The 11,195-nt window shown below is 33.3% G+C and overlaps 2 protein-coding genes and 1 long non-coding RNA gene across 3 annotated transcripts; all 3 read left to right on the forward strand.

Annotated features, from left to right (window-relative positions):
- Positions 1-1,714: 1,714 nt before the first annotated feature.
- Positions 1,715-5,406, forward strand: LOC145632808 (uncharacterized). The gene is made up of 5 exons (XM_081685142.1): positions 1,715-3,269; positions 3,413-3,953; positions 4,041-4,358; positions 4,460-4,547; positions 4,648-5,406. The coding sequence occupies exons 1-5, from the start codon at positions 1,715-1,717 to the stop codon at positions 5,404-5,406; spliced, it is 3,261 nt and encodes a 1,086-aa protein (XP_081541268.1).
- Positions 5,407-5,683: 277 nt separating this feature from the next.
- On the forward strand, positions 5,684-6,633 carry LOC145632809 (uncharacterized). Its single transcript, XM_081685143.1, has 5 exons — positions 5,684-5,771; positions 5,875-5,964; positions 6,068-6,232; positions 6,342-6,554; positions 6,617-6,633. The coding sequence occupies exons 1-5, from the start codon at positions 5,684-5,686 to the stop codon at positions 6,631-6,633; spliced, it is 573 nt and encodes a 190-aa protein (XP_081541269.1).
- A 611-nt stretch (positions 6,634-7,244) lies between these two features.
- On the forward strand, positions 7,245-8,915 carry LOC145630663 (uncharacterized). Its single transcript, XR_014112163.1, has 4 exons — positions 7,245-7,341; positions 7,452-7,571; positions 7,670-8,046; positions 8,639-8,915. It is a non-coding gene; the product is annotated as an uncharacterized LOC145630663 (long non-coding RNA).
- The last annotated feature ends 2,280 nt before the right edge of the window (positions 8,916-11,195 follow it).

The raw sequence follows: 11,195 nt of genomic DNA on the forward strand, positions 1-11,195 counted from the left end.
ATTTAGAAAAATAAAATGGGTAAGACAAAAATATAGATTAAACCATTCAAATCTTCTTTTATTTTTTCATTTGCTCTGAAGAAAACCCTCGAAACCCTTACTATTTCCCACCACTCTCTCTCCAATGGAGACCCATCTTCTTTGATGACCCAAAATCCTCGGCTTATAGATCTTCTCCGGCAACTCAACCTCTTCACTTTCTCCGGTCCGGCGACCCATCAAACTTTAGCTACAACTTCAATTGTGGTCTATTGCTTCCATTTTTGTCATCTTTAATTAATCTATTTTCTTACATGCTAGCTTTTATATTCATTGATTCTAGTATCAACTTTTCAGATCGGAACTTTGTTAGTGAAAGTGGAGATTATAAACATATTGATTTTTAATAGTTGCCGCCACAACATAATTCTCCTCAAGGTATTCATCTGAACATGGTTACGAATTGAAGTGCTAAAATTCTCAAGGAAAACTGGTATTTGGTAATTTATCTTCCCCCTTTCATATGCCTTAATTTAATTTATTCAATTATGTTTTCAATTTAGTTTTAAAATGTACTGGGTTTTGTGAGTAGAAGTTTTTGCTTTTATAAAGTTTCACTATTTTGTTTTAATTTTCCATTATGTTCATAAAAACCATGAATGTGTCTGATTAACTTTTATATTTGACTTTTTATGGCTTAGGATATAGTGGGTTTACTAGAATTTTGAATTTTATTACTTTGGGGCAAAATTTTATAAATTAAATTAGTTTAAGGTACTACTTTTAGCTCATTAACAAGAGTGGCAAAAGTTTTAGCTCTAGACACATTATTCTATTTGCTGCTATATAAATTAAAGTAGTTTAAGGTTGAGATATATTACGAGTATACATTTTCTTGTATGTAGTTACCTGCACTTAAAAAAGGATTAAAAAAAGAGCTACAAAACAGAGTAGATTGGAATAGAGAGAATGAGAAGTATATACTATTACAATGGAGGTTATATGAAACTAATTATGGAAGCCTTAGTTCCTTGTACTACATTTTCCATTTTCTAGTATCATTTCCCCATTGTCGTTTGGTTTAATTTCCTATAAAATGAAATAGATGGATACATGGACATCACTTTATAGTTATCATGTTTTTCTATAGTGGAAACTTTGGTCATAAATTATTTTTCTTATTATTCATCTTGATGGTTAGTAGCACTGATTTTTAGTAGCACCGAAGAGGACGAGTCATGACAACTAAATTATAATAGTTATATATTAGTACTTTAGTAGCACTGATGGGACCATCACTTATTACCATTTACCCTGTATACTCCAACTTGAAGGCATTATATGTACTACTACTCTAAGAAAGGATCGATTCCTAACAAGTTAACATACATATAATACAAAAAAACACACTATAAGTCATTGGGACAAGGAAGATAATATTGGTTGATAATTTTAGTCTTCTGTTTTTTTCCTTTAACAAGGTTTAGTTTTATGGACTTCTTGTATTTGTTTTGTTTCGTGCCCTGTAATTTTATATGGGTAAGGGGAAGAAGATTGAAGAAACAAGTTTTGTGCAAAATGAGTTCATTTTCCGAACTTTTGTACTGGTAGAATACAAGTTAAAGCATAAATTTGAGCTATGAAAATTGTTATCACTTTTTCATGTATAAAAATTTGATATTTCAATAATATAGTTGTTTTTTTATGTTAGGATATGGCATTGAATAAGGTATGGATGAAATTAAAGACTCGTTCATCTTCTGATTATATTTATGGTGTAGATAGCTTCTTAGATTTTGCCCTTTCTAGTGTTGAAGAAAATGAAAAAGAAACTATCACTATCAGGTGTCCATGTAATAGTTGTCGTAATATATTTTATAAAAGAAAATGTGATGTTAGATTTGACTTGATAAAATGGGGAATGTATGAGAAGTATACTTCATGGGAATTCCATGGAGAATTATATGATGATTCAAGTGATGAGGAAAACGACAATGGCAATGACTTTGGCAATCATGATAGTGGATTTGCCATGTTACAAGATGCTTGTGGTGTAGCTGCTATGAATGTGGGGCTAGATGAGGATACATCTAATGAAAACAACCTGATGCCTGAAGAACCTAATGCTGATGCACAAAAGTTTTACCGTTTGTTAAAAGAGTATCAACAACCATTAACTGTAGACGGTACAACAATGTCTAAACTATCATATATTGTGAAATTGTTGCATTTGAAGGTCCTCAATAAGTGGAGTGACAGTTCGTTTGATAGCTTACTTAAGTTACAACGTCAAGCTTATGGCTCTACAATTCCTGATTCTTATTATGAGGCAAAGAAACTCATTAAAGATTTGGGTCTTGATTATATAAAGATTGATGCTTGTCAAAATGATTGCATTCTTTATTGGAAAGAGAAAGAAAATTTGACTAAGTGTCCCACATGTGGTTTATCGAGATGGAAAACTGATGAAAAAGGTTCTTCTAAAAGTATAACAAAGGTGCCTCACAAGGTTTTGCGCTACTTTCCATTGAAGCCTAGGTTACAAAGGTTGTACATGTCTAGAAAGACGGCTGAAGATATGCGATGGCATAGTGAAGATAAGTTCAATGATGATATAATGAGGCATCCTCGTGACTCAATTGCTTGGAAGTCATTTGATATGGAATTTAGTGCATTTGGCAAAGAATCACGTAACGTAAGGTTAGGACTAGCTTGTGATGGGTTTCAACCATTCAATAATTCACAGCATAATACCTGGCCTGTTGTTCTTATTCCGTATAATCTGCCTCCATGGATATGCATGAAAGCTCATTCATTCATGTTAACTTTACTTATACCCGGACCTACTAGCCTAGGAAGAAATATAGATGTATACCTTCAGCCATTAATTGATGAATTGAAAGAGCTTTGGAACATTGGAATTGAGACCTATGATGCTTTTTCTAAGGAAAATTTTCAGATGCATGCAGCAGTGTTGTGGACAATCAATGACTTTCCTGCCTATGGAGATCTTTCTGGATGGACCACTAAAGGCCATTTTGCATGCCCATGCTGCCATAAAGAAACGAAACGAAAATCTTTGCTGAGCAAGGGTGGCTATTTAGATCATCGACGTTGGCTTCCACTTGATCATATATGGAGACAAAATGCTGCTTCCTTTAACAATAAAAAGGAGAAAAGGCGTGCAACGCTTCCATTGAGTGGGGAAGAGGTACTACAACACTTGTCTCGTTTCACACCAGAAAAGTTTGGAAAGACTTCTAACAAAAGAAAAAGGGATGCCTCAAATAGTCTGTATGGGTGGCATAAAAGAAGCATTTTTTTTTTAATTTGCCTTATTGGAGTAAGTTAAAAATTCGTCATAACTTAGATGTTATGCACATCGAAAAAAATGTCTCTGATAACATTTTGGGTACTTTGTTGGGCATAAAAGGCAAGAGCAAAGATACCACAAAGGCTCGAATAGATTTGATGAAGATGAAAGTTAGAAGTGAATTGCACCCGATATTGGATGGTGATAAAGTACGTGTTCCTGTTGCATGTTACTCTCTAAGCTCAAGTGCCAAAGCTGCCATATGTGATATGTTTACTAAAATAAAATCCCCAGATGGCTATTTATCAAACATTTCTCGTTGTGTTAAGGATAATGGAAAAAATATTTCTTGCTTGAAGAGTCATGATCATCATGTGTTCATTGAGCACTTACTTCCTCTTGTAACGCGTGGCTTTTTGCCAAAGTATGTGTATGAACCTCTGGTAGAGTTAAGTTCCTTTTTTAGGAATTTGTGTTCAAAGAGTATAACCATCGGTGAACTGGACGATCTTGAAAGAAAAATCCCTTACACGTTGTGTAAGCTTGAGATGATTTTTCCACCAGCTTTTTTTGATGTCATGGTTCATTTAGTTATACACTTGGCAGCCGAGGCAAAGATTGCTGGGCCAGTTTGTTATCGTTGGATGTATCCAGTTGAGAGGTATGTTGGGTAATTTTTTTTTTTTATTTTTAGTTTTTCTATAATTTTGAGAATTCACTGACTTTAAAAGCACTTTAAACTCAATAGGTACATTCAAACGTTGAAATCATATGTTCGTAACAGAGCACACCCAGAAGGTTCAATAGCTGAAGGATACCTTGCTGATGAATGTCTAACATTCTACTCTAGGTATATGAATGATATTGACACTGTTTTCAATTGTAAAGCGAGAAATGATGATTATGTGGTGGATGGTGAAGATGTTTCTTGTAGTAATCTTGAGGTATTTAAATCTTTGGGGCGTAGCATTGGACAAGGTGTTCTTGTACATCTTGATTTTGAAGAGAGTGATCAAATACACTCTTATATTCTACATAATTGTGATGAACTTGTCGAGTTTGTTAAGTAAGTTTGCTGGAATAGTTTATTTGTTACGATATCAATTGTTTATAATTATTAAGTATATTATCTTAATTTGAATTCCAATTTTTTAATTTTTTTTGCAGCGAGCACAAGTTAGAACTTCAAAGAGAATGCCCAAGAAACATAGAAAAAAGGCATAAAGCACAATTTTCCAAATGGATACTTGATCGTGTATGTTTATTTTCTTTGTAATATAATGTCTATTTTTTTTAATTATCAGTACATACATATTATATTATTTATCATCATTTAACACCCTTATTTTTTGTAGGTACGAAAATTGCATGGAGAGGATTCCATTGATAATGATCTTTATAATCTAGTTTGTGGTCCTTCAAGGGTTGCAAGGCGTTATACTGGATACATTGTAAATGGTTATAGGTTTCACACTAATGACCGCTCGGAATATAGAAAAACACAAAATTCTGGAGTGATGGTTAGAGGTGATGACTCTTCAGATAAGGAGTATTTTGGTGTATTAGGTGATATATTTGAGCTGCATTACCCTGGTGGAAATCATGTTTTTGTTTTCAAATGTAATTGGTTCGATGTAAGCTACCATGGTAGAGGGTATAAGGTTGATGAATATGGATTCATAAGTGTTAATAAGACACGAAATTTAAAAACAGATGAAGTTTTTGTCCTAGAATCACAAGTGGAGCAAGTATTCTTTATACAAGATCCAAGAGATAAGGATTGGGACTTTGTTGTAAAGGCTCAACCAAGGGATTTTTATAATATGCCAGATGATGATGTTGATAAACAACCTTTGAATGTGGATGCATATCAGCAGGATGAGGTGGAGTTAACTGGGGAAAGGCAAAGTCCCTTGGGCACTAATTTTTCAGTAGAATCTCTAGCTACAAATACATTTGTAGTTGAACGAGAGAAAAAGGTCGTTGAAATGGTTAAAAAGTTTATTGATAAATTTAAGGCAGATGACGAGTTTATCAACGATGGTGAAATTGAAGTATTTGATGATTCAAGTGAAGAAGAGGAAGAAGAGGAAGAGTCATTTGATTCTGAATAATTAGAATGATAAAATCACATTAAGTGTTTAACTATCTGTGTGTCCTTTTTTTTTGGAACATTTATTTTCTGTTCACCAAACATAATATGACATTATTAAGTGTTTAACTATCTGTGTGTGTCATTTTTTGAATTTATTTTCTGTTCACCAAACATAATATGAGTTATATATATGTTTGAATGTAATTATTTAGTAATAATCTATATAAGCTGCAGCCTATATTTATATATATAACTAAATCCTATGTGTTCTAGTTTTTTTTTGTACATTTATAAATATGGTTGGAAGAGGAAGAGGTAGAAGGCTTGGAAATCGTAATGTTATTGCTCCTGGACAACTTCAAAATATCATTCGATCTGAAAAAGGTAAGTATATGTACACTAGCTATCTTTTTCATTAAAATTTTTATCTAGTATTTATATTCTTTTTACATACTTATTATAATGTGTTTTCATTTTATCAACAAAGGTGCAACGACAAAATCTGCACTTACTAAAAGGGTGCAAATTTGTCTAACTACTCAATATGATAGAGATGTTGTAGAAATGGTTGCAAAAAGTAAGGAAAAATTTATTCTTTACTCTTATTTTCTCTTATAATTAAATTTCTATATGGCCTTTGAGTCAATTTTCCTAACCTTGAAATAATTTGGTAAATGTAGATTTGGATAGACAACGAGCAGCTTGCATGGCAAACAATGTTGTAGAGTCTCCAACTATGAATCATGCTAATTTGAACTCTGCTTTTGAAGAAGAGCAAGTTGAAGAAGGGCAAATTGAAGAGCAACAATTTCAAGAAGAACTAGCAACCGACAATCACTTTGAAGGTTTTGTGAATGATTATAGGGCAAAGAGTATGTTATACCACATTAAAATCATTGTCACAACTTGTTTCTTAATTTTTTGTAGCACATAATTATTTGAATGTATGTTTAGCTGTAGGTGTACTTGGGAAACGAAAAAAGATGACTAGATTAGCTAGTAGAGTTGCAGTGTCATTGCAAGTGAATCAAGCTGCGGATCCTCTCCCCAGGAATACAAGTACTAATCATGATGTAGATGAGCAGCAAGCACCTACAAATGGTTGCTCTAATGAAAATGAAGGTAAACCTAATTTTTCTAGCATTAAATATAAATTTCAAGTTTTTAGTAATTTAAAAAAAAACTTACATAATACATTTATTCATTACATGTTAAAAGCTACAAGTAAGACAAGAGCAAGAGGTAGTAGGGGAAAGTATAAAAGTTTTGTTGTCGATATGAAAATCAAAGGAAAAGGCTCAAAATTAAATGTTGAAATTCCCGATGAAATTGATCGAGCAATTGGAGAAAATGCACGACATTTGGTGAATGAGTGTGGTCGCGTAGTGAGGACCAAAGCTCCATTGAATGTAAAGAATTGGCAAGAAGCTTTATTAATTGCCGGTGATAGCATGTGGAAGGAAATTCAGGTACATAATTATTTCGGAAATATTTCTAAAAAATTGTTGTATATATGCTTGTTAAAAGCCTACATATTGTTTTAAATGAAACTTCAATTTTGAATATATGCATGACTTTGTCATGACAGGAAAAGTTTCAAGTTAATGATGCAAATCACTTGGCCAAAATGTATACTTTCGTTGTAGATACTATGCAACGTTTGTATAGGTTGTGGAAATGCAGACTACATTACTACTACAAGAGTGCCAAATGTGGAAAAACTGATGCGGAACGCCTAAACAATCCTCCACCAGATTTACCGAAAGAGCAAGGTATTTGCTCATTAAATCTACATTTTAGAACCTTAAATTGTCCTCTTATCTAAATTCTTATAATCTTCGTTCATGTGTTTTTGCAGATAGTAAGCCAAAGGAATTCCAAAAATCGATTATCAGACAAAAGATGTATTCACACTACCGGAAATTTAGCCTTTGTTGAAGTTGAAGATATATTGGTATGACTAACCTTATACTAACACACAATATATATACCATCCCCACATGATATTCAATTTTTTTTTTTTTGTATAGTGACCCTAAAGCAAAGTCATTTTTGTTATGTTAGACAAAAGAGAACGATGGTGTGAAGCCAACTGCAGATGTGATATGGCTTGTTCAGCATACACATACAAACAAAGAAGATAAACTTGAATGGGCTGATGGCACACGTTCTAAAATAATTCATGTATGTGTCACATATATCATATATTCTCTGATTGATGTAATATAAATTTTCCTTTAATCTAATTATAAGTTCATTTTAAAACTTTGATTACGTGGTAGGAAAAACTGAAAAATGTAGTTGCTACTGTTGGTGATTCAATGACACAAGAAGAGATATTAATTCAAGTTTTAGAGCCAAGGTCTGGGTATGTTCGTGGAAAAGGGACTGCACTACGTTGTTATTCTAAAGGAAAACAACAATTGGAACAAAGAAGACTTGTTGAGCAACAACAACAAAAAATACAAGAACAAGAACAGAGGATAAAAGAGCTAGAAGAAAGCCATCAAAAGCAACAACAAGAGTTAGAAGACTGTAAACAAAGGCAGCAACAAGAACTTGAAGAGCATAAAGCACAATAACAACAAGCTATGGAAGATTTTAAAAGAGATTTGCTGCAACAGCTTGCAAACAGAGGTATCTAGCAATTAAGATAAAGGTAAAACTTTTACTATGTATTTTATTTTGCGCTATATATTCATTAACCTTAAAAGTTGCAAAACTGGATGTTAGTTGTAAAATTCGGTTTACATAGCCCACTAAAATTTAAAACTCATCATCAATTAAAACTTATTATTCCCTTTTATTCTAATCGCCCTAAATACCTTTTTTTTCATTTTTTTTTTTTTTTGGCAAAGATCACATTTATTTTTTTCTTTTCTTTTTCTTTAAATCTTGTTATTCCCTTTTCTTCTTTGTTTTTCTTCCTGCTACACTTTCTATGTATCACTTATACTTGACTTAATACTATATATATAAATTAGGAAGTAAAAAAAAAACTCTAAACTGGTAATTTGTTGTAAAAAGTATCAGTTTACATATAACTCATATTTTGATAACTCAAATGAAGTATTAAATTTGTTACTATTATTTGGCTATCATAGATTAAGTTAAACTATTATTACTCACTGTAAACTTGTATAAGTGATGTCTAAAGTTGTATGCTAAAACTAATGTTACGGAATTTGCTAACTATAACCTTTGATAAGTTTTTATCGAAACTATTTAATTTATACTCCAATTGTATGCAGATTAGGATATGGAAGTTTTGCTAAGGTGCCTTCGTTGTGGATGTTGAAAGAAGATGGGTATTTTGGGCATTGAATGAACTGATGTTGTATTCTTTTGGAATGAATTAAATACTATCTTGAATGTTGTGGTAGGAATAGAGTACTACCAATTTTTGGGCATGACATTAAACTATGTATATTCTGAATATTATGTGACATTGATGTCACATTTTGGGCAAGCATGGAAAATGTTTGTACTTGGAACAACTTCCATCTTTAATATATTCAAAATAGTAAATTCAAGTATCTTGGTATTTGTTATGACAAAACTAAAATAAATAATTATTACTAAAAATTAAATTAGGTGACAATAGTCAAAATCATATATTACATAATTTTTGCGACGACTATTGTTGTTTCAAAAACGTTGAAGTAGTACAACGACAAATGTCGTTTTCTTTCCTAAACTAATTATTGCAACGACTATTGTTGTTGCAAAAAACAATGATGTAAAACAACGACATTTGTCGTTGTCTTTCCTGAACTAATTATTGCAACGACTATTTTTGTTGTCTAAAACTATTTACCATCGATCAAGTTTAATGCATATTCAACAACGACAAATCTTGCACAACAAATAAAGTCGTTGCCAAAACAATATTTTTCGCAACAACAATAGTCGTTGCTAAAGCCTTTGGCTACAGGCTTACGGGCAACGACCCTGCAACGACCAATGTCGTTGCAAAATACGCTTTTAGCAACGACTAATTATATATTGCAACGACTTTAATCGTTGTGAAAAATTTGTTTTCTTGTAGTGCAAAGATGACCACAGTTCGTGCCTTTTTAGCTGTTGCTGCAGCTAAAAATTGGGAGTTGCATCAAATGGATGTTCATAATGCCTTCTTGCATGGTGATCTTTCAGAAGAGGTGTACATGAAATTGCCCCCGGGTTTTGAAGTGACTCAACCAGGCCGTGTGTGTAGATTGCGAAAATCCCTTTATGGCCTTAAACAGGCACCTCGTTGTTGGTTTGCAAAACTAGCATCTTCCTTGAAGAATTATTGTTTTCGACAATCATACTCTGACTATTCCTTATTTACTTTTCAGAAAGGTTAGGTTCAGATTAATGTGCTTGTTTACGTTGGCGACTTGATTATATCTGGAAATAATTCCACTGCACTTTTAGCCTTTAAGAAATATCTCAGTGATTGTTTTCATATGAAAGATCTTGGTGTTTTGAAGTATTTTTTGGGGATTGACGTTGCTAGAAGTGAGGAAGGGATTTTCTTGTGTCAACGGAAATACACTCTTGATATTATTTCGGAGAGTGGATTGCTAGGGGCTAAGCCCGCGTCTTTTCCCATGGAGAAAAATCATCACTTGGCTCGTTCGACGAGTCCTTTTCTGGCAGATGTTGAGTCTTATAGACGATTGGTGGGACGTTTAATTTACTTGTCCTTCACTCGACCAGACTTGGCTTATGCGGTACATATTTTGTCTCAGTTTTTACATGAACCATGTCGTGATCATATGGATGCGACAATGAGAGTAGTGCAATATTTGAAGGGTGCTCCAGGGCAAGGTATTCTTCTTCGTTCTGATTGTGATTTACATTTGTCTGGATTGTGTGACTCCGATTGGGCGAGTTTCCCTCTTACTCATAGGTCTTTGTCCGGTTGGCTTGTGTTCCTTGGTCAGTCTCCTATATCATGGAAGACTAAGAAACAAGTAAATGTTTCCCGATCTTCCGCCGAGGCTGATTATAGATCCATGGCAGCAGTAACTTGTGAATTGAAATGGATTAAGGGCCTACTTGACAGTCTTGGGGTACAACACCCACGTGCTATGAGTTTGTATTGTGACAGTCAGTCTGCACTGTATCTTTCTCAAAATCCAGTTCTTCACGAGCGCACGAAACATATTGAAGTCGATTGTCATTTTCTGCGCGATGCTATTATAGATGGCACTATCAGTCCCTCACATGCTCTTTCAAATGCACAATTGGCTGACATTTTCACGAAAGCACTTGGTAAAAGCCAATTCGATTTTCTCCTTCACAAGTTGGGCATTTGTAACCTTCATGCTCCAACTTGAGGGGGGGTGTTGGGTTAATATATTTATATGTATATTAAGTGATGCTTTTGAATGCATGCCTAAAGTGTTCAAGTTGGGGATTAGTAGAAAGTTGGGGTCATGACACAAGTTAGAGAGTTGAATCATTGACTTGACTTCAATGTATAGTTTATAATTTTGCTATTTTTGCTTGGTTTGTATAGTGTTGCCTTTCTAGTTGTTAGAGAAGATGCAACATATGCTAAACTGTTTATTTACTCATTCAGGAGATGATGATGAAAACCAAGTCAATCTGATGTTATTGAAGACTTAACTTGATATAAACATTTCTAAAATTAAAGTCATGAATTCTAGTTCAGTTGCATCCACTATGCCGATTTGGATGATCATGAAATTACAATTGGGATGGATGAGATATGGTAAATCTTTTAATTCTATGTTTAACAAAAATGTATATGAATTTCTTTTTTCATGTGTTAATATTTAGGAAATTTTAGATTTT

Source organism: Chenopodium album, chromosome 5 (genome assembly GCF_948465745.1).
Source record: "Chenopodium album chromosome 5, dcCheAlbu1.1, whole genome shotgun sequence".
Classification (NCBI taxonomy): Eukaryota; Viridiplantae; Streptophyta; class Magnoliopsida; order Caryophyllales; family Amaranthaceae; genus Chenopodium; species Chenopodium album.

Excerpts from the sequence above, each read along its gene's own strand:
- LOC145632808 (XM_081685142.1), top strand. The coding sequence starts at position 1,715 with ATGAAATTAAAGACTCGTTCATCTTCTGATTATATTTATGGTGTAGAT. Across the intron at positions 4,359-4,459 it reads GAACTTGTCGAGTTTGTTAA|CGAGCACAAGTTAGAACTTC; the intron begins GTAAGTTTGCTG and ends TTTTTTTTGCAG. Across the intron at positions 4,548-4,647 it reads CCAAATGGATACTTGATCGT|GTACGAAAATTGCATGGAGA; the intron begins GTATGTTTATTT and ends TATTTTTTGTAG.
- LOC145632809 (XM_081685143.1), top strand. The coding sequence starts at position 5,684 with ATGGTTGGAAGAGGAAGAGGTAGAAGGCTTGGAAATCGTAATGTTATT. Across the intron at positions 5,965-6,067 it reads TGTAGAAATGGTTGCAAAAA|ATTTGGATAGACAACGAGCA; the intron begins GTAAGGAAAAAT and ends TGGTAAATGTAG. Across the intron at positions 6,233-6,341 it reads AACCGACAATCACTTTGAAG|CTGTAGGTGTACTTGGGAAA; the intron begins GTTTTGTGAATG and ends ATGTATGTTTAG.